General features: G+C 44.0%; 1 protein-coding gene and 1 long non-coding RNA gene across 10 annotated transcripts in view; one reads left to right on the top strand and one right to left on the bottom strand.

The window, feature by feature from the left end:
• Nucleotides 1-412: 412 nt before the first annotated feature.
• LOC308578796 (epididymal secretory protein 4-like) lies at nucleotides 413-12959 on the top strand. The gene is made up of 6 exons (XM_081179365.1): nucleotides 413-543; nucleotides 3023-3150; nucleotides 4367-4434; nucleotides 10060-10152; nucleotides 11464-11565; nucleotides 12774-12959. The coding sequence occupies exons 1-6, from the start codon at nucleotides 448-450 to the stop codon at nucleotides 12791-12793; spliced, it is 507 nt and encodes a 168-aa protein (XP_081035491.1). The 5' UTR covers nucleotides 413-447; the 3' UTR covers nucleotides 12794-12959.
• LOC308578808 overlaps nucleotides 11847-22360 on the bottom strand; it is a 41072-nt gene continuing 30558 nt past the window's right edge. For 5 of the 9 annotated variants that reach the window (XR_014004120.1, XR_014004121.1, XR_014004122.1 and 2 more), the window contains 2 exons: nucleotides 20110-20203; nucleotides 17006-17388 (listed from right to left, as the gene is read on the bottom strand). This is a non-coding gene — a long non-coding RNA (uncharacterized lncRNA). Of the gene's footprint in view, nucleotides 12525-13175; nucleotides 13421-17005; nucleotides 17389-20109; nucleotides 20204-22360 lie in introns of those variants that run through there. The other 4 variants (XR_014004117.1, XR_014004119.1, XR_014004116.1 and 1 more) reach the window with 3 other exon arrangements.

The raw sequence follows: 22360 nt of genomic DNA, 5'->3' as shown, positions 1-22360 counted from the left end.
TGCTGATGGCAAGCTAGGCACCACTTGCATTTGTACCAATGCTTTCTTCTGTTAAAAAGAGGGTGTGCTGAGAATCCTTGGCCACTGCATCGTTAAAAGTAAGCCCACTCCACTTCAGAGTTCTGAGCATTTTTACCCCCACACACTGAAAGTTGGCAATATTCCCTCCATTCATGGAGTGGGCTCCAGTCACAGACTGACTCTTCAGATTTCCAGTGGGACAAGCTGTGATGTGCATGGTGTGCTAGAGCTTTCTGAATATGGGTACTGATGAAACCATTTCTTCTGAAAATAACCTGGTTATCTTGTTTCCCTGTGAATAATTGGCTTCAAAGAGGTGGATAGGTGGATATGCTTAGATAAACTTTGAAGGTTATAAAGAGCCATCATGAAAGAAAGGAGGAAAGGAAGAAAGAAATCTGGTGCAAAGGCGAGCCCATTGCAAGGATGACAGGTGTGCTGTTAAGTTTGGTGTTGACTTCCTTATACTTGCTTCAAGCTTCAGACAGCATCAACATTCAGCCAGACCTTGATGTTCAAAAGGTAACAGCTCTTCTGCCTCACAATACTCCTCTTGTGTAAGCTCTTGTGCCTTACAATGCCAGTTTTGCAGGACTGTGGCAACAAGATAAGTGTTCAATTTCTCCTTTTACTGCAACAGTTCAAGGCGTCAAGTCAACAGGGAGGCAATAATTTGGCACTGCCATTTGGGGGCCTTGAATTTTGGGGCACAATGCCCACCTGCCTTTGGCTGCTTGCCTGAAAGTAGGGGAATGATCAGGTAGAATCAGAATCTTCATTGCATCAGCCACTAGTCATAGCAATAAAATAAAATGTACTGAAGAAAGAGGTAAAAACTTAACTATAAAAAATACATTTTGGAGGTTTACATCAATAATCAAATAATAGATCTTATTCTAATTGCCCCCGCTAAGAACCTTGCAGTTTTTGCTGTCATCTTGATCACCTAAAAGAAAGGACACAGTTGCAATGGTTAAGTGACCAGGCATAGACAATAATAGAGGAATAATAACCTCACTCCTCATATCATTATAAATAGAGTGCAAGTACATGAGCCACTGACTCAATACTGCCATCTCCACCTGGACATAACCATTTTTCCACTGGAATTTTTTGAAATCGACCCTCAAGTACAGTCATTGACAGTATATTCAATCTTGCGAAAGTGAAAGCATGTCTGTATTTTGGAATTGTTAAATTTTGCAAAATAGGGTGCCAAAATGTCAAGGTGGGAAATAATCATACCATGGATAAAATGTCCTTATTGTGGCCAGATTATTCAGTCGCACGGTATTATATTAAATTATTTGCTTTACTGAAGCCCAGTGTTAATAACTGTATTGGTGATAAACCAGAAAAGTAAAGCTTTTGGTTGACAATTTTAGTCCCAGCGCTCTCATGACAATCTTGTGATACAAAGTGTAGTAGACCAGTGGGGTTTAAATTTAGGCAAAGCCAATAAATGTCCTACACCAAATCTGTAATTCTAAGTGCAATGAAGCATTTGGAACAAAGAATGGAACAGAAAAAAGTTGCCTTAGGATCTTAGATTGAACAGCTTCTCTAGATCCAAAGTGAGGGCCTGTCCAAATCTGAGCCCCATATAATAACTCTGCTAGGGGTTTAGTTTTAAACACTTCAAGGGGTGATGGTATGTGTTTGCCACCTTTTGTATGGAAAAAGCATGTCAGAATTTTGGCACTTTTCCTTTGCACATCTCTGATCGGATCAGGTAAATATTCCAACAATCCTTTAGCACAAGGGAGCATTAAATAGCACCATCTGGAGATCTTTGACATATGGGATATGGGACATTCTGGGATATGGTCTCTTATTTGCTTGGTCAATGTAAATCACAAACTCCCAGGTTTGGATTTTGAGTATAGATTTGAACTTGTATGAATTTTACTTCCAGCTCTTACTGTCTTTATGTCAGGGGTCTTGCAGCCTGCGGGCCAGATCTGTCTCCCCAAGAGAGTTTTTTGTTGTGCCAAAGATCTCTTAATTGTGAAACTGTTACAGATTTTAAATAGACAAATTAATTTCTGTATTGCTGCTACCAATCACTGCCCTTTATTTTTCCTTTAAAAGTTTGTGATTATTTCATAATGTTCATAATGAAGCCCCATCCCACCAAACACTGTCTCCAGTCTCCACAATACAAAGCAAAAACTACTTCCTTACTTAAGAGTAATTCTGCAGTACTTGCTACATTCATGTGCCTCTTGTGGCTGATTTGTGATCTCAGACTAAAGCAGCATTTCTCTTCTCTTCTCTTCTCTTCTCTTCTCTTCTCTTCTCTTCTCTTCTCTCTGCTACGCAACCACACCATGATGTCAGAAGGAGATGCTTCTACATGGCATCTTCCTCCACATCATTGCACAGTAATCTTTATTGCTTTTCAAATAACACACAACTGAAACAAAGCAAAACCTATCTATAATGTGAAGGGTAAAAGTGCTGTGATGCAGAAGAGTAGAAACACAGTTTTACACTTTTCACATATTTTTTCTGGGAAGAGAAAAAGACCACATTTCCAGTAAATGTAAACTGTGTGTGTGTGTGTGTGTGTGTGTGTGTGTGTGAGAGAGAGAGAGAGAGAGAGAGAGAGAGAGAGAGAGAGAGAGAGAGGATAGTGGATTAGTGACACACAGCACATAACATGGCCCTTACCTACCTCTGGTTGGAGAGCTGTAAAAATTCCCTTTATTGCCATGGCTGAAAAATACATAAATCCTAAAAGAGGCCGCCACCACATCAGTGACGCCATTTTCCCTTTGCACAGAGGATCCAAGAAGGTCATAAGCTATGTGAGAGAGTTCTGTTTGTATCCTCTGATTCTTCCAAGCTAAGGTATCTTACACTAGTCGAGGTGTCTTAAGGAAAGGGGGGGGGGGACAGAGTGGGGATTGCTGCCTGGAGTGATGCGAGTGGAAAGATGATCATTTCCCAGCATGCATTTCTGAAAAAAACACACCACTATACCAACTTCTTTCTCTAGTTGGCTGGAAGATGGACTCTCATTGCAGTGGTGCTAGAGAGAGGTGAACTAACGCATTACTACAGACATCTTGTTACAGTGGAACCTGAAAACAATGGAGAAATGGTTTATGTAGCAGAGGCTTATCAGTAAGTTCTCTTGGATTACTTTGATCACTACCTTTCTTTGTGCTTCAAGATTCATGAATACACTTTTCGAAGTGGGGTAATCACTAAAATTCTAGAGTCTTGACAGCTGCAATTCTGCAAGTTTGTAGGGACAGAATATTATGCAAGAAGATATGTTCATGCACCTTCCTCCCACCCCTGAATCCTTCTCTTTACATTTTGATGGCAAAATGTTTTCTGTGTGGGGTTCCCCATTAGCCATCACAGTTTCCAGAACTCTATTCCCCAGGCAGCTACTTGTGTTGCCCATCATGTTGGGCAAGGAATCAATACCTGGAGAGTTGGAGACACCCCCCCCATGACCCTCCAGGTCAGAGGATGTGATGTTGCTGGAGTTGTCAGGCTCAGAACACACACTTTCTAGGCTGTCCTTCTCACCTCCTTCCTGGAAGAGCAAGCAGATGCAGAATAGGGCAACAGGCCTTTAGATAATGTACAGTACACTGTCTGTTGGCTCGACACCTTCTCAAGAGCTATCAGACCAGCCTGTCATAATAAGGCCTCAGAAGTCATCAGCATGCCTGATTCTGAGAGAACTCTGCGCAAACATGCCAAAGGAAAGTTCTCCAAGGTCCTGCCCAGCAATTTCCCACATTGGATTGGACTTATTGACTCATCACTTGAAATGTAAGTGCTCTGGACTCTCACGCTCTACCAGACACCCAACCCCCAAGAACTTAGCCCAAAAGTAGCAAGAACACTCAAGAACATTCCATTTGCTGTGGAACCATTTCAGAGCTTCATTGTCAAGAAACACCTGGTGCCCTCTAGATCAGTGGTTTTCAACCTTGGGTCCCCAGATGTTTTTGGCCTACAACTCCCATGATCCCTAGCTCACAGGACCAGTGGTCAGGGGGATGGGAGTTGTAGGGCAAAAACACCTGGAGACCCAAGGTTGAGAAAGGCTGCTCTAGATGTTTTGGACTACAGTCCCTATCAACTCCAACCAGTCCAGTCATGTTCTTATTAGTTTCTGTATCATGCAGCCATACCGGCTGGGGCTGGTGATGTTTAGTCTAGAACATTGGGAGGGCATTGGATTGGCAAGGATTTCCCTACATAGACTCACAAGACTTCCCCACACCAGAATTTCAGTTGGTTCAGGCATGGATGGGGTGGGAGGATGTTTCCTGTTGCAGACACTTTTCTGATCTTATATATTTTTTTCCCTTGCCAGAGATAATGAATGCAAAGAGGTGGTGAATCGATTGATTCCGGGTGAGAAGCCTGGAATATATAAAAAAGGTAACTTCAAGTGGCTCATTCCTCCCTTAGGCTGGAGGGAATTTATAATATTTTACCCACCTCCATGGGAAACCAATCTGTTCTCAAACCACCTCTGCTCTCTCTACCTCTCTCCCCACCAGTTAGGGCTTCCTAATGGGGGCTTAATATTGCAACTCGGTCCTTGAGGATAATCACAGATAGGTTGTTGGCAAGAGACTTTTTAAACTTTGGATTCCTCTGAGAAGTGATAAATACGGATTCAGTGAGGGGAGGGGATATGGCTTGTCAGCATTTTGATTCCAGTAACATTTTGAGGATGCTGCAAAAAGTGATAAAACGTTTAAAAACTAAAACCAAACCAAACATGGCATGATGAAGTCGTTGCCCATATACAGGGTGGGGGGTGGGGTGGTAGCGGTGGTGGTAGAATCAGTTCTTCATGGGACTGTCCTACTCCAAAGATTAGATTAGATTAGATTTATTGCGGCCATTGGCCCATATCGAAACAATACATCAGAATTTATCCAAAAACAATACAGTTTATACAATTCCAAGTTAAAACACCCATATAGAACCAATTTTACTTCAGTTAAGTAAACACTATACACAATAAACTCCCTCTATGTAAACCGCCATTCAGATCCATCAGATTTTGGGGGGTATGCGCCTTAGTTCTGGCACTTATTGATGGTTCTTAAGTTTAGCTAAGCTGTCAGAGACATACAGCGATCCATTTCTCCTCTTTTGAAATAAAACATTAATCAGGTATCTAGCTACTGCGAGGGATCTACTTGTATCTTCGTCGTTTAATAAGTATATTATTTGGGCTTCCTGAGGACCGTCAGCAATTCTCAATAAATATGGGGCCAGAAACTTGGACCGTGCAGCCGAATGTAATGGACAACAGAAGATTATATGATATAACGATTCTATAGATCCACTTTTACAGTCACAGAGGAGTGAGATCTGACCGTTGGAGAGTCTGTTACCCAACACGTTTGATGGGAAAACATTGAATCTAGCCTTTATAAAGGCATACCTGTGCGTCACCACAGATAAGGTAGTTAAGTCAGATGGAAGTTTCGTTGGTGGTGTTAAGCCAAGGTTTATCGGCGAACAGGTGCCACCACCTGTCGCAATATTAAATTGTAAATCCATCTCCTCTAATTTGTGAGTTATAATTCTTTTGGCAGAAATTAAATCCAATTTTAATAGTACGGATGGAGATAGTCCTAGGGACACAAGTTTCCCATGTATTATTTTTGCCCAGGGGCTAGGGAAGTCATCTCTCCAGAGACACTGTATCAAGTGGAGATTTGGAAGTTTATGCCATAATGCCAACCAGTAACAGAGGATGCATTTCCATAATGTGGTTTCCAGAGATGTAACATTTAGTTCCAGTCGTATAGCAGTATTGCTTACACACCTGGGTAATTTTAGCAACCTTCTTAAAAGCTGGTTTTGGATTACCTCCAAATGGGTTAGGTTAACAAAGGACCCCCATAATGGGATTGCATATGCTATTGTTGCAATCACCTTTGCCTTGAAAACTTTTAACACTGATGGAATATGGAAAGCCCCATCTGAAAAGAAAAAACGCAATAACGCATAGGAAAGGGCTTTAGCTCTGTTTAATACATATGCAATATGGACCTTCCAGCCCATGTTGTGTTGGAGAAAGACTGCCAAGTACTGAAATTTAAAGACTTGGTCAATAGCTTTTCCGTCTATTCTCCAATTATAGGTTTTTCGACTCTTGGTGAAAATTAGAACTTTGGACTTAACATGGTTAATTGTAAGAAAATTTGATTTGCAGTAAACTTTGAAGATTTTTAATGCCCTCCTGAGGCCGACTCTTGAGAAGGATAGGATCACTGCGTCGTCTGCATAGAGTAGAAGGGGGCAACGATATTGGGCAAGACGGGGGGCGTGGATCGTTTCTTGAGACTCTATCAGAGATGCCCTCATATCACTTATAAATAGATTAAAAAGGGTCGGAGCAAGGATACATCCTTGACGAACACCTCTATTGATAGTTACTGGATTTGAGAGGTCGCCGGCCGGAGTGATTCTCACCCTAGCGGCCGATCCGTCGTGCAATTTAGTTATTAGCCACAGAAGTCTTTTGTCTATTCCCCATCGGGCTAATTTCCCCCAAAGTAATCCTCTGGGGATGCTATCAAAAGCGGCCTTTAAATCAATAAAGGCCGCACAAAGTTGGCCTCTATTTGGGGAGGAATATTTCCAGGCAAGGTGGTATAAAACTAGGACCTGGTCAACCGCTGACTGATTCGGTCTAAAACCAGCCTGTTCAGGCCCAATCAGGTTGTTCTCTTCGGCCCACTTAGTAAGCTTAGTTAACAAGAACCATGCATATATTTTCCCAATTAATGACAATAAACTGATATTCCTGTAATTTCCCGGATCATCTGTCGAGCCTTTTTTATGAATTGGAACAATAATTGCATCCTTCCATATTCTTGGTACCTTCCCACTGTTATTTACGGCATCAAAAGTAGTGGTCAGGATTTTCGCCCACCAGTATGCATGAAGTTTTATAGCTTCCGCCGGGACTAGGTCGGGACCGGGGGCTTTTCCAATTTTAAGATTAGAAATGAGTCCGTGGATTTCTTCCAGATCAGTGGGTGGCCAAAGAGGGAGCTGCTCATAGCGGGAGCTGCTCATATCTACTCCAAAGGATATAAGGTAGGAGAGGCATCCAGCGCAGCTAGACATCTTGAATGCCCTTCTTGAGACCCATGCTTTAAATGGCTGCCTCTGGACATTCAAATGGGTAAGGTTATTTATTGTATTACACTATTTAAAATGAACATAGTTCAACACAGTTTTGAAAAATCAAACGAGGCTATGCCATTTTGTTCTTCTGAAGCATGAAACAACGTAGTCAAGGAGATCCCAGTTATTCATGTATATTATTCATCTTGCATGCAGTCTTGTTTTGCCTACTTTTAAATAACTTCTTGTACAATTTTCATTGTTTAGAGGGTTCCTGTACACCCCCCCCCGGCTTCTGGTACTTTTCTCCTTTGGTTTGGAAGAGTTAGCTGGGCAACATACAAATGTCCTTACTTGTTTTTCACTTGGGCATACGACTTATTTGGTGTAAACATGGACTTCCGGGTTGGCGCCATCGCCGAATGGCGGACTCCCTCCGAGCTCCGAGGGAGTCTGCTCGGCAGGGGCTGGGTCCTACCGCGCCGGCGACGCGGGGACCCTTAAAAACCACGGGCACGGAGCCCGTGGACATGGGGACTCGGCTGGTACCATTAGCGCCCTCCCGACTCGTGAAGGAGCCTTTTTAAAGGCTACGGATCGGGTGCCGGGGAGCGGCGTGGTGCTGTGAGTCTATCGCTTCCCCTGCCGAGCGCAGCCGCATGCCATTCGTCGGAGAGCGCTGGCTTCTTCCATTGGAAATTCGGACATTTAACAACAACCCGTGAGTAATTGGGTAACCGGGTATAAAAGGAGGGAAAAAAAGGAAATTTTTTTCGGATTCGGCACGAGCGGGGGGGATCTAAAAAGGAAGTCAGCCCCCCCCCCTGATTGTAAACACGCTAAAACAAGGACTGGGAAACCAAGATCGATTCAGAAGTTTATTGCTGACAAAAATGATCAATTCCATGATGGGATACCATAAGAATTGTGCTGGAGGAGAAAAGTCGAGGGCGAGAGGGAAAAGGCAACCCCCCCCCCGGGAACTGGGGCGATTCGGAGAACCTGGTGGAGAGAGACGGAGAATTTGACAGCTGTCAAAGTAGCTGTCAAATCTTGAGAATATAAAGAGGATTTTGTTACAAGAATTTTGCTGATTAATTTTGTTACAATTGGATATAAATATGGATACAAAATGTCGGGGGGGAAAGAAACAACAACTTGACTTTTGGATTAGAGGACACAAAGTTACTGCAACCCCCCTAGAGGGGTTTCGGGACATTACAAGTGGCGTATGTGGAAAACTACTCCGGGATGTGCACAGGTCTTATCTCCTGGGAAAGCAGCAAAACTGAAATATTATTTTGTCTACAGTGGGACGCGGGTGGCGCTGTGGGTAAAAGCCTCAGCGCCTAGGGCTTGCCGATCGAAAGGTCGGCGGTTCGAATCCCCGCGGCAGGGTGCGCTCCCGCTGCTCGGTCCCAGCGCCTGCCAACCTAGCAGTTCGAAAGCACCCCTGGGTGCAAGTAGATAAATAGGTACCGCTTACCAGCGGGAAGGTAAACAGTGTTCCGTGTGCTGCGCTGGCTCGCCAGATGCAGCTTTGTCACGCTGGCCACGTGACCCTGAAGTGTCTCCGGACAGCGCTGGCTCACGGCCTATAGAGTGAGATGGGCGCACAAACCCCAGAGTCTGTCAAGACTGGCCCGTAACGGGCAGGGGTACCTTTACCTTTACCTTACAGAGGTGTTCAAAATACAATAGAATTTTTCTATAGAAGCAAGGAAGGAACTGGACGTAAGTTTTTGTTCCTGAATAACAAACCTCTGTAGAGATACTAGATTTAGGAATAAGAATGGTTTTGCAGCTGAACAAGACAGAAACCTGAGAAAGTAAGAAACAAAAGAGCAAAGGACCAACTACGTCACGGAAAGAACAATGGGAGGAGCAACAAGGACCAAGGAAAATTAAAGGCCTCTACCAGACTGGATTTTTGAAGTTAAACATCATCAAAATAAGCAAATTTAAAGAAAACCGGCAAGATGGACTGAGAAAAATTTGGCTGTGGACTTGAGACCTCCAGGCCGACAACATACAGACTGGTGGACATGGGGAATCCAAACCGGGGAAGGGAGGGGGAATTTTAGAATCCAAAGGCTATGTAACCAACTTTTTGAATCTTCTTCTATCTTTTATCTTTTATCTTTCTATATAACTTTGGTATTTTGATTTAACATGTTTTGGGGGAAAAAGGGGGGAATTCGTGGAAGGAAACGGGGTAGATCTTGGGGGAAAATCTTTTTTTTTCTATTTTGTTAAAGATGAGGAGTGATGCTAAGATTGTAATTTAAATTGGCTAATAGGTACAACATATTAGGTTTAAATTGGGAATGAGAGCTTGTGGAACTAACTTAGGGAAAGGGGAATACAGTCGGGAGGGGGAGGAGGGAGTCCCAGAAAGAAGGTTATGAAAATAAGGGTTTAAAGTTGGTCTTTTTATTTCTTTCTTTTCTTTATCTTTTCTATCTTTTCTATTCTGTTATTATTGGAAATTTTAATAAATATGATTTAAAAAAAATATTTGGTGTAAACATGCATATACTTGAGTGCAGTGTGTTCAGTGAGTCTAACTACTTATTAGAAAAATGTTGTAAACTGTTTTGCTATTTGCTTTATAAAATTGTAATATACAATTTTTATGAATAAATAAATAGGTGTTCATATGGTTAAAATGAGCATATAAAATAACTTGTTGGGAATTGAAATGAGTAAGTTCTTTTTATATTTCAGTTTTCGAGCTTTAAGACTCCCTCATAAGCTTTAATTGTGCCAAAGGGTCTGCATTAATTGGGGATTAGATTTAACCTATTTAGTCAAAAGGCTACATACCTATCAGATCTAGCAACTGTACAGGGAAAAGCGATATATGCACCCTTAAAGGGTTTTTTTGTGGTTCTTTTTCACATCTAGGGCGGATCACCTTATATTTCGTGAAAGCAGATTACAGCCGTTATCACCTGCTTTTCGTTGACACAACAATAATGAAGGCCCTTCATCTTTATAGTATGTGCCATTGTGGATGGGGGGGGAGTGCACTGGTGTGTGTGTTTGCAAGGAGTGTGTGCTATTGGATGTGTCAGGTATACCTGCCAACTAAAAATATAAAAATACAGTGGTTATTTTTCTTTAGATCACTTTTCTCAAATTCTGAATATTCAGCAGCATAATACATTATATGAACTGGCTTCATGCACAAGCAGAAGCCATTCATAAACTATATGCCGCTGAAGATTTTATGAATTAAAATGCATCTGACCTGTTTTCAGAAATATGTCTGCTCCACACTATCTGCATCACCTGGATTTCAAGGTTGTGAGCAACCCTTTGTATTTTAGTGCTGTGGTACAGTTAGCATTTGAAAGATATATACAGCCAGCACAGCTAGATATTTTAGAACAGATTCATGCGCTATTATACATTGTGTCTGCATTGTTATGGTAGGTCCCAGATCCTGCCAACCTAGCAGTTTGAGGGCACGAAGTGCAAGTAGATAAATAGGTACAGCTGTAGCGGGAAGGTAAACGGCGTTTCCGTGTGCTGCTCTCATTCACCAGAAGTGGCTTAGTCATGCTGGCCACATGACCCAGAAGCTGTATGCCGGTGCCCATGGCCAATAAAGCGAGATGAGCGCCGCAACCCCAGAGTCGGCCACAACTGGACCTAATGATCAGGGGTCCCTTTACTATCCTTTTGGTGGCGAATCTCATGCTTTAATTAATTAATTATATCCTCACATTTTTCCCTGACAGAGACTCAAGGTGGCTTACAAATTAAAAATAAGGAAAAAACATAGAAAAAGCCATCATTAAAAACAATTAAGCATTGATAGAATTAAAACATGAAAGACTACTTATAAAAACAGGTCCCTGAAACTGGGATTATGGTAGATACCATTACATTTTGTCAGACATGTTTTCTGCATAAAGGCATACTCTTTTACCCCAGGAATGTTTCCAGTATCCATTCATTTATGGTAGGTCATAATACTACTACTCACAACCATGAATGATTGGTTTCAGGATTATGCAGGTATTGTGTACTCAAACCAAGGTTATAACAGATTAACATTGCAGGATAAATAACCTAAATGGCTTTCTGTGAGCTTTGTTCAGAAAGTTGCACGTTATGAAGCTCACTAGATTCTCACTAAGTTTGTTAAATATTTATTAATCTTTCACTCAATCATGATAGCAGCAAATAAGGCTTTATCTTATACCTCTTTAACTATGTGCCCCCAACCCAAAATATGTCTGTTCCTTCCCCCTCTCTTTCCTTATCCCAATTCTTAATGTGACATCTTTTTGGGGTCTGAAGCTAGGGAACCAGAACCATCAGCTGACATAATAGACATATACAAGGCTGTCGCCAAATCCCTGGATTTGCCAGCGGACAAGATTATCTATCTACACAAATCTGGTAAGAGTAGTTATTATTTCTCAATTTGGGGTAAATAATGGTGAAGTTTCTCTTTCTTTCTTTCTTTCTTTCTTTCTTTCTTTCTTTCTTTCTTTCTTTCTTTCTTTCTTTCTTTCTTTCTCTCTCCCTCTCTCTCTCTGTTCCTTCCTCCCTCCCTCCCTCCCTCCCTTCCTTCCTTCCTTCCTTCCTTCTCTTTCTAAAAATGGAACACAAATGAGATTAAGTTAAGGAACATTGCATTAAACAACATATGTAAAAACAGCCAAACGGCATAATAAAAGAAAGGCAGATAAAAATATATACTGTATTTTTAAAATCTTCAATTGCATCCACCATCACCTGATCAAGAGTAGTATGTCTAATGGAACAGGTGAATCCAAATAGCCCTGATAGAAGCAACTGGTGATGGATCCAGGGAGATCTGTCCAGCAGGGCATTCCACAGTCAGGCTACTTGAATATAAAAGACCCGCCTCCTTTACCTCAATCAGGCATCTGACTGAGGTAGATCAGAAAGCAGAGGTGAGGCCATTGATCTGATCAAGCACAAACAGCTTCAGATGGGAAGTGCATCTCTCAATATATCCTGGTCCCAGGCGGTAGCGTTTGTTACGTTAGTTTCTCTCAGCAGTATAAGCTGTGTGGGCTCTAGGGTGTTTTCTGGGGAAGGGAGGCTTGAGCAACACACTCTCTATGTGCTCCCCTTCCTAAATGGGCCTACCTCTTCTGCACCATTGGTCCTGCTGCTCATTTGCTTGCCTCTCGCTCTGGATCCAATCAGCACTACCTCCCAGAATGAGCGTGGCGGAGGTGTGCAATGGAGGTTGTCTTTCTTCTCCTTGCTCCTTTTGCTACTCACCCACTTGCAGAGTGCAGGTGAAAAGCCAGCAGCAGAACCGACAAGGTCTTACAATGGGCCTCCTACTCCTGTGTGGGTTTCAGCAGTGGTGCCAACCCTGCCTGTGAATTAATGGGGAAAGGGTTGCTGGTTCTTTTAAGCCAACATTCCTTGTACAGAAAGAGCACCTAAAATGATCAAATGGCTACAGCACCTTCCCTACAAGGAAAGAGGATGAAGGAATCAGCATGTATATTAGCGCTGAGGTGTCCATACAGCTAGAGTGTCCCTATTAGCTAGTTATCAGGTTTCTGCTCCCTGGTCCCAATTCCACATCTTCCTATGAGACATTATCTTTTTTTCTTCCACAGCTCCATGCCCGAATGCATGAGTTAAATCCTGGAACCTGGGGTTGTGTGTGTCTGCAAATATGGCTCAAATTTGTAAAAGCATCCCATTTGGATAGAAAATCAACTGGATCACATCCCTAGAGATGTAACAAAATGGTGTATCAATGCCACTGTCAGTCATTTAATTGTATGAAAACCCATCAAAACCAATTAAAACCATCAAAGACAGAAATGTGTTCAATTTTATTTTAATCTATTTATTTTTAATTGGCAAATTTATATGCCGTCTTTCATGACACTGCAAGACAGTTAACACAATCACAATTGCAAAAACGGATGATATGTAAAATGCAAAAAAGGAGAGAAAAAACAAGTTGCCATTATAGCTTGAATAATATATATATATATTTTAAAAATAATAATCTTAAAGGAATTCTCAGTTCTTTGTGGTTTCTCTGCAGTCAGTCACACAAAAAGTGGGTGTGGCCAGAGGCAAAAGTGGCCAGAGCATCTTTGTATTGAAGGGCCATAGCTCTTGCCTTCCATGCAGAAGGACCTGGGTGTCACCCCAGCTTCTTCTGGGGAGGAAAAAACTCAAACACATGGCAGAGTTCCCAAAAATAGACCAGAGGCAATTGTACTTCATCCAGCAGAGCTTTTACTTGCTACTGAAGGCAAATGAACATAATGGTCACTAATCCAGTACATTCAGGATTGGCACAGTCCATAAAAAATCCAGTTGCAGTACTTACAATAAAACTTACAAAAACTTATAACAAGACTAAAACTTAACAACACTACAGCATACAGAAAACAGAACACTGGAAGAAAACAAAAGAGAGGGAGAGAGAGAGAAAGTGAGTGAGACCAGGCTCCTCCTGGTCTTACTACAGTGGTGCCCCGCAAGACGAATGCCTCGCAAGACGGAAAACTCGCTAGACGAAAGAGTTTTCCGTTTTGGAGGTGCTTTGCAAAACGAATTTCCTATGGGCTTGCTTCGCAAGACGACAATGTCTTGCGAGTTTCTGCTGGTTTCCCCCCTCCCCCCCCTTTTCTAAGCCGCTAAGCCTCTTATCAGCTGATCCGATCAGCAGATAAGCCGCTAAAAGCCGCTAATAGCGCTAATCCTTCAATGGGCTTGCTTCGCAAGATGAAAAAAACGCTAGATGAAGAGAATCACAGAACGGATTCTTTTCGTCTTGCGAGGCACCACTGTATTATAATCAGCACAATCTTGACAAAGATAACAGAACCAGTTTAAGCCAACTGTAGCTCAGCTCCCCAGCAGAAATAACCCAAACAAAAACCTTATTCCTGTTTCCTTCACATAGAAAGAAAACTTTCTTTCACAAAGAGAAGAAACCTTCTAGAACCCTCTTGAAACTAATCAGAATAGGAAAGACCTCTACACATCAGATCAATACTTTCTGTACTAAGAAATGCAAACTGACAGTGCAGTCACTGGGTATCTCCTGGTAGGGCTGGGAGTTTGGATTTGGATTTGGGAATGCCCCCTGCCTTAAATTCTGGAGATCCACTGTGAATCCTTGAAGAAAGTTCCAAGCTTCATGGACCTAGTGGTCTGATTCAGCATAAGTCGCTTCCTAGGCTACATTCCAGCCATGCAAAAGTCAGAAAACATTATCTCTATCCAAGATACCTAAAATGATCAAAAGGCTAGAGCACCTTCCCTAAAAGTTGATCTCCTATTGAGACAGACAGACTGCCATTGCAGGGATGTGCCACTTCCCCTCATCTTGTTATCACCTTTACCATTGTGTTTTGAGTCTGGATCTTCAGACCACCAAAAACGCTGAATTAAGCTGCAACCCAGCCAAGCAGAGGTTTAAGGTTCACACACACACAAACACACACTACTTTTTCATCCAGGCAATTAAGAGGCAATATCACCATTTGATAATACATTCCAGCCATGCAAAAGCACTTGAAAAGAGTGGGAATTAGGACCATTAACAAGTCTGGTTGGGGATGTGGCACTGTCTGAGGAGTTTCAATGGAGCCCTGCACCTGAAGTTCCACATCAATGGCACCATCTCCATGTATGCAAGCTGTTTTTTCTAATATAATGCCATTCTCATATACGTTCGATGCACACCATCTGCTTATATATGCATTTCCTTACATATTGTTTGGATGGAGAACTGCTGTTCCACCATCTATTGTTCTCTAATGGTGATCGTGGGGGAGAGTCCCACACCTTGGTGCATGTTACCTAGCAACCAGCACCACATAGTACAAGACATTTTGGTCAATACTGGGTGGAGCATCTATTTTCACTGGCAGCTGGGCAGTCAATAGCTCCTGTCTTTTTTAGTGGCAAAGGAGCCTAATGAAGTCTCTGGGGAACAATGCTGTAAAATGTCCACTCACTGGGCCTTACATGTTACTGTTGCTATACTGGCTGTTTTATATATTGATTTTGGCAGCTCTGGCGTTTGAAGAAGAATCAGGAAGCATATTGCTGAGCAATCTCAAAGAGTGAAACACTGGGAATGAACAAAAAGCAGCATGTGAAACAATTCTTATTTTGTGCATTTTGCTGTATAACAGAGCTTCTGTTAATGGGGGAAGCCCTCATCTACTCAATAACTAAGCTGAAGAAGGAGCCTCTGTTATCATTAATGAGATAAAAATAAAAACAGAGAGCTGAGTGTTGTGATTTTTTGATATATATTTTTTAAAGAGACAAGAAGAGAAAGAGAACTAATTTGGTTGCTCTGAAAGGTTGTTTGTTCTGCTGATGCTCCAGCTCCCAGATTCCCATACAGTCAATGCTGGGGAAAGAACATCATGGCCGCCTGTTTTTCATTCCTTACCTCTAAATATTCAATTATATCTATTATATTCCTTAGGTTATCTTTCATCTGTCTTCCTGGAAGAAACTCTTATTGATCTTGATGAATTATTTCTAGCAAGGTGCCTTTCATTCTGTTAGCTAGTATATTTGCAAATAATTTATAATCCTTATTTAATAATGAAATTGGTCTGTAATTTTAACCTCCTCCAAGTCTGTTCCTTGCTTTGGAATTAAAGGCCTCTTTCCAAGTTTTTGGTATTCGTCCTGCATTTATAATTTGATCAATAACATTTTGTAGTGGTTGAATTAGATAATTTTGCAATTCTTTAAATAATATTTCGCTGTTAATCCTTCTGGCCCCAGGGCTTTACCTATTTTTGCTTGTTTAATGGCATCTGAGAGCTCTGTGATATAGGTGCATTTAATATTGTTAATTTTTCATTTGGAATTTTTGGCACTTTGTCTTAAATATCTTTCAGTTTTTGCTTTCTTTTCTAGTCCTGCTCAGGATAAATCTGTAAAATATTTTATAAATTGTTTCCTAATTTCCTTTCGATTATCTGTTACTTTCCCTTCATAATAAATAATCAGATTATTTCTTTTCCTTTTATTTATTTGCAAATAAACAAATCAATTAAAATACTTCCAGCCTGCCCATCGGAAGTGACGCGTTGGTCAGTCCAGGTGGAGGGTTCCACTTAGATCAAATAGGGCCACCCCTGCAGGGACCGCTGTCTGGGGGAGCACCATTGGCCCTGGCCCTGCCTGGGCACACAGACATGACCTGGATCCCTTTAGCAGGATACCCCAGCGTTTGGAGGGGCAGGCGGAGACTACAACCACCCCTCCATCCAAGATAAAGGATTCCCCCGATGCCCAACCACCAATTGAGGAAAATGCTTACTGCCAAACCACTTACATCTGCATCCAAGCCTGATAACTGCTACAATGTCTGCTAACCTAATATCGTTTCCTGTGGAGGAAAGGTGCATGCGATCAGGCCTAAACAGAGTCTCTTCCAAGAATTTAATATTGGGGTGCTGAATCACCCAGCCACCCCACTGCAATATGCGGCACCTAATTGCACAGTTAGGGATGCGGGTGGCGCTGTGGGTTAAACCACAGAGCCTAGGACTTGCTGATCAGAAGGTCGGTGGTTCGAATCCCCGCGATGGGGTGAGCTCCCGTTACTCGGTCCCTGCTCCTGCCAACCTAGCAGTTTGAAAGCACGTCAAAGTGCAAGTAGATAAATAGGTACAACTGCAGCGGGTAACCGGCGTTTCCGTGCGCTGCTCTGGTTCTCCAGAAGTGGCTTAGTCATGCTGGCCACATGGCCCAGAAGCTGTACGCCAGCTCCCTTGGCCAATAAAGCAAGATGAGCGCCGCAACCCCAGAGTTGGCCACGACTGGACCTAATGGTCAGGGGTCCCTTTACCTTTAATTGCACAGTTGATTCCCACTGGGTCAGGGTTGCGCCATTGATGCCACTCAAGCATATTGGACCAGCCAAGGCATATGGTGGAGTACAAGTTGTGCAGCATCTGCAAGTCTTTGATTATAGCCCACGTTAAGTCAATTCCCTTGCGTTGGCCCAAATCGTTTCCCCCCCAATGGATGATGAAGGTGTACGGGAGCCCTTGTGACTCGATTCTCGCCATGATCAAGTGCATAAACTCTTGCCATTTCATGCCGTGGTGGCCCAGCCAATGCATCCCATTGGGAGGCTGAGTGCAGCTCCCAAGCCAGTGGTGATGGAGTGCATCTGTGCCCAATGCGCAATACTGTGCCCGCATATCCAAATGTTCTTGCTAGACGACCCTGGAATGAAATCAGGATAGAGTAGTGTGTAAGTTATTGTTTCTGACCACGTATATACCTCTTGTAGGCCTCCAACTGCCATCTGCCCATGGTCTTTATGTCCTCAGCAGAGGCACCCAAGCTCCAGGCAATAGTGGCTGCCCCAATTCTGAATGAATGCGTGACAAACTGTTGCGCTTGCAGGCCGCACTTGGCAACTGCCTTACGCAAGACCCTAGACTAAAGAATTCATGCCTGACCGGGGGAGATCCATCTTCATGAATGAAAAGGGGGCCTTGAACATCGGGGGCACAGCTGCAGAAATCACCTATCGTCCTTAACAGGGCATGGGCCAGCACTCCCAAATGTAGGGAGGCAGATGGCAGCACCCTTGGCTAGCTGGTCTGTTTTGGATGCCTGGATGTTAATGGACAAGGAGGATGGGGTAAGAGCAGAGGTCGGCAAACTATGGCTCGGGGGCCGGATGCAGCCCCCCAGGCTCATAAATCCAGCCTGCGAACACTGCCACCCGCTTGGTCAGTCCCCGTGCGCTGTAGATGCCTCGCTGTGCAGGGACTGACTTCCGCATCACTGGCACAGCATCTGGGTGGGCAGTGACATTGCCGCAGCTTCAGATTGGCTGCAGGAAGTTCCTGCAGCCAATCCAAAGCCTTGTCGCCCGTGAGCTGAGGTAAAACCGGTGTAGCCATGGATGGAGAGGCTGGTTGGCAGGCGGTGGGTCTGGGCTGTGCCATGGGCATTGTGACGGGCGTGTCACGGGGCTTCAGCCAGAGCTTGGTGCGCCTGGCTCCTGGCTGCTGCTGGTGGTGCACTCGGTGGCCGCGCTGGAGCAGCTGGAGGGCGAGCTGCACACCGCCTGCCCAGTGCTCCACGTGCGTGGCCTGCCCGCTGACCTGGCCTCGGACGACAGGCAGCAGCACGTGGTGCACGCCAACTGGGAGCTCCGTGGTTATGGGCCAATGGAGCTGCTGCTGCCCGTCAACAACCCCGGTGAACGGGCACTGCCAAGGCACGCTCCTGAGCACGTGCAGAGTGCATTCCTCCTCCAAGTCCGGAGGCATCTGTGGGACCAGTTTGCAGGGTATTTATATTTTTCAAAATATAGTCCGGCCCCCCACAAGGTCTGAGGGACTGTGGACCGGCCCCCTGATAAAAAAGTTTCCTGACCCCTGGGTAACAGCAATATCACATAGCTCCAGACTACTCTGTCTCGCCTGGCCCGGTCTGTTTTGCTCATAGACACATTCCCCCACTCTTAGTGCTCCAAAGAATGCCACAGAATATGCTGCCCTGAAGAGCCTATCCTAAGGTTACCAGATTTTTTTCAATGAATCCGGGGACACTTTTCAACTTCCTACTATATAGATGGATTTTGTCAGGGGACTGATTTGTAAATCCAGGGACTGTCCCCGGGAAACGGGGATGTCTGGTAACCTTAGCCTATACTCAAAGCAGGACCAGCAAATAGCCGGCAGCTTTTTCCAAATCTGCTTTACAATGTCAAAAGTTATAGGTTGTGCTTGTCAGGAGCTGGGAGGTTAAGTCTATGCCATCCTTCCAAAGCCTTTTTAACCAAGAAACCTGAGCATGGATTGATGGAAAATAAACATTTTGAAAATAAGGCTGTTCCTGCAGCTTGGACAGTTAAAGTCTTGGCTCCATTTCCTAGAAAAGGTGAGCGGACTTGTTCCATCATCCATGTGACAGCCCTTCAAATATTTGAAGCCGGCTATCATATCACCTCTCAGAACGTTGTATTGTGGAATAGAGTCTTTGGGAAGGAGGCAAGAGGTCTTAAGGACCCTCTCAGAACCCTCCTTCCTCCTTCCCAAAGCCCAGCACCTCACTTTGGGAAGGCAGTATGAGAGCTGGGAGCAGGGCATCAAATGTTGCAGAAGGCCACAAAAAAAGGCCTCAAGGGATGCATGTGGCCCTTGTCCTGCGCATTGGACCACACTGCCCTACTTGCAAGGGTGCTCAGCATTCCCACTACATTTGCATCAGGAGCTGCAGACCTTGGTATTTCTGCCTGTTCCAATGCAATGAAGGGGCTTTGTTTTGCTAGGAATGTATCATGCGGCTAAATTTAGTGCTGGTCATGCCACAAAGAAAAGGCAAAAAGAAGCCCACAGGGCTTTTTTAAAAAAAAATGCCTTGCAATTATGCTGGAAATCACATGAGAAGCAGATGTGGCTGGAGATACGTGAAGGTTGCTCAGAATTAGTACTGAGGAAATATGCAACCCTATCCGGGTTCTGTGGCTGATTTAATTTATGAGGATTCCAGAAAAACTGGTACCTGCTTTTCAAAGGTACTGAATGCTAACAGATGCCATTGGAAGCCACCAGTCTCTGCATTATTCTGTTTCCCTTTTATGAAATGCAAAGAACATGCCCACTTTTACAGGAGCACCATCAAACCTTTCTCATTTGACTTCAGAAATAGCACATCTTGGCTCTGACTAAATCTCACTACTGAGCCAGATAGAAAGACAGGAAGCTGTGTTATACTGAACAAGACTAATGGCCCCTCTAGTTCAATCCTGCCTAAGCCATGGGTAGAGAATGTGGGGACCTCTACATGATGTTGGACTGCAGCTCTCATCATCCCTGATCATTGGGCATGCTGGCTATCCCTGGCTAAACTCTCTACACCCTCCAGCAGTTCTCCAGGGTTTCAGTTCTCCTGTTTCTGTCCTACCTGAAGACCTAGGCATCTTACCTCTTTGCCATGACTGGAACACAGGGCTTTTTTTCCCAGAGAGTGCTCACTGGAGCTCAGCTCCGATACCTCTCAGGTGAGTGCCATTGCCATTCTAAGGGAACAAGGGAGAAGTTTCTGGTGAGCTCCAGCACCTCTTTTTCTAGAAAAACAGCACTGCTGGAACACATATGTAACCAGTGTATGTGAGGGTAGTTGAAGTCACCCATTGCAACCACGGCAGTGACTGCGGTAATTTCCTTACAAGAGACCCTTTTCTAAAGTTATTGAACTCTAAAGTTATTACAGTGGTACCTCGGGTTAAGAACTTAATTCGTTCTGGAAGTCCATTCTTAACCGGAAACTGTTCTTAACCTGAGTACCACTTTAGCTAATGGGGCCTCCTGCTGCCGCCGTGCCACTGCCACATGATTTTTGTTCTCATCCTGAAGCAAAGTTCTTAACCCGAAGTACTATTTCTGGGTTAGTGGAATCTGTAACCTGAAGCATCTGTAACCTGAAGCATCTGTAACCTGAGGTACCACTGTACTTTGGCCTTGAAGGACATTAGAAGCTATGCAGAAAGTTTTCAGGAGAGAGTGGAAAGACTCCTCAAGCAAAAGAACCCCAAAACTTCTACTATCCATTTCCCAACTAGTCTGCTGCAAAGGAGCAAGTGGTACTGTGCTCTAAACCACTGAGCCTCTTGGGCTTGTGGATCAGAAGGTCAGCGGTTAGAATCCACCTGATGGGGTGAGCTCCCTTTGCTTGGTCCCAGGTCCTGCACACCTAGCAGTTTGAAAGCATACCAGTGCAAATAGATAAATAGGTACCGCTGTGGCGGGAAGGTGAATGGTGTTTCCGTGTGCTCTGGCACTTGTCACGGTTCTTCATGTGCCAGTAGCAGTTTACTCATGCTGTCCACGTGACCCAGAAAGCTGTCATGTGGACAAATGCCAGCTCCCTTGGCCTGAAGCAAGATGAGCACCGCAACCCCACTGTACAACCACTGTACAAGAATGCTTCTTCTTTTGGGTGCTTTCTTGATTTCATTATACATCTCAAGAGCTACCTGAGCATTTTGATCAAGGAGATGATAGCAACGTCACCAGTCCTAAATTGCTCTTGAGGTGTAGTCTAACAATATAGGAAAAAATAAAACATTTACATATATGAAGATAGTTAAAGCCATTTAATATTTAAAACTCCTTCTCTGCCATCTGCTGCCACTGACTCATCCCCTGTCCCACGGACTCCTCTGCCTCCCCAATTATAAGAAAAAGGGGACCAAAAAGAGGCTGTGTGGAGGGGGGGAGGGAGTCAGCAGCAGCAGTGGGGAGGGGGAGAAGGTGGCAGTGGAGGAGGATTCGGCACTGGGAGGGCAGAGGAGTCAGGGGTGATGGCGCAGGAAGTGGCGGAGGTCCTCATAGGCCCTGATCTGCTGCCTCTCCTTTTTTTCTCCAACCTGCCAAACTGATGCAATTGCTTTAGCTTGCCTTATGGGCAGGCTGGCCCTGGATGCAGGATGAGGAAGAGAATGGAAAGACCTGCCTTTCCAACTATTCAAGATCCAGAAAATAGCACAAGGCTTGCTAGGTCAGGCCACCTCACCCAGCATTCTGTCCTCACAGCGACCAACTAGATGATTGTTTGAACCCCCACTTTATATTTTGTTTACTCACTGCATTTATATACCACCTTTTTCTCAAAGGAGCTCAGTAGTCTGTCCCCCCCCCCCACTCCACATTTAATTCCCACAACAAGCCTGTGAGGTAGGTGAGGGGCAGTAACTGGCCCAATGTCACCTATTGGCTTCGTGACTGAGTGGGGATTTGCGACCCTGGTCACCCAGGTCCTGGTCCTAGTGGTATCTGACCACGGCATCACACTGTCTCTCATTTGTGCCACCTTGGATACAAGTCAGAGGGTGGCCTAAACAGAAATGCCAGGTATATAATGGTAACATGAGATCCAGAGGTGTAGTAAAGGTTGAGAATGCAGTGAGGGAGAATGATGCTCTCATCACAAAGGTGATAGTAGAATCCACACCTGTTGATTCAGTTTATGAGATGTGAGTCATTTCTTCCACCACCACCTACAAAGGGCCTACAAGGTGTTTTTTGAACATCTGGCAGCTAAGAGGCAGACTTAATAAAAAAAACACACCAGGGGAGAAGCCTTCAAACTCTCTTAAACATGAAAAGGTTTACTCTGAGTCTCTGTAAGGGTTAGAACTACTAGATTTTAAAGGGGTATGGCTCTGAGTTCTGGC

This window comes from Podarcis bocagei, assembly GCF_964188305.1.
Source record: "Podarcis bocagei genome assembly, chromosome: Z".
Lineage (NCBI taxonomy): Eukaryota > Metazoa > Chordata > Lepidosauria > Squamata > Lacertidae > Podarcis > Podarcis bocagei.
The sequence above is the reverse complement of the archived record's forward strand: the minus strand, read 5'-3'. Positions and strand labels throughout refer to the sequence as shown.

Coding starts and splice junctions, on each gene's coding strand:
- LOC308578796 (XM_081179365.1), top strand. CDS start 448: ATGACAGGTGTGCTGTTAAGTTTGGTGTTGACTTCCTTATACTTGCTT. Junction 544..3,022: donor CAGACCTTGATGTTCAAAAG/GTAACAGCTCTT, acceptor TTCTTTCTCTAG/TTGGCTGGAAGATGGACTCT. Junction 3,151..4,366: donor TATGTAGCAGAGGCTTATCA/GTAAGTTCTCTT, acceptor TTCCCTTGCCAG/AGATAATGAATGCAAAGAGG.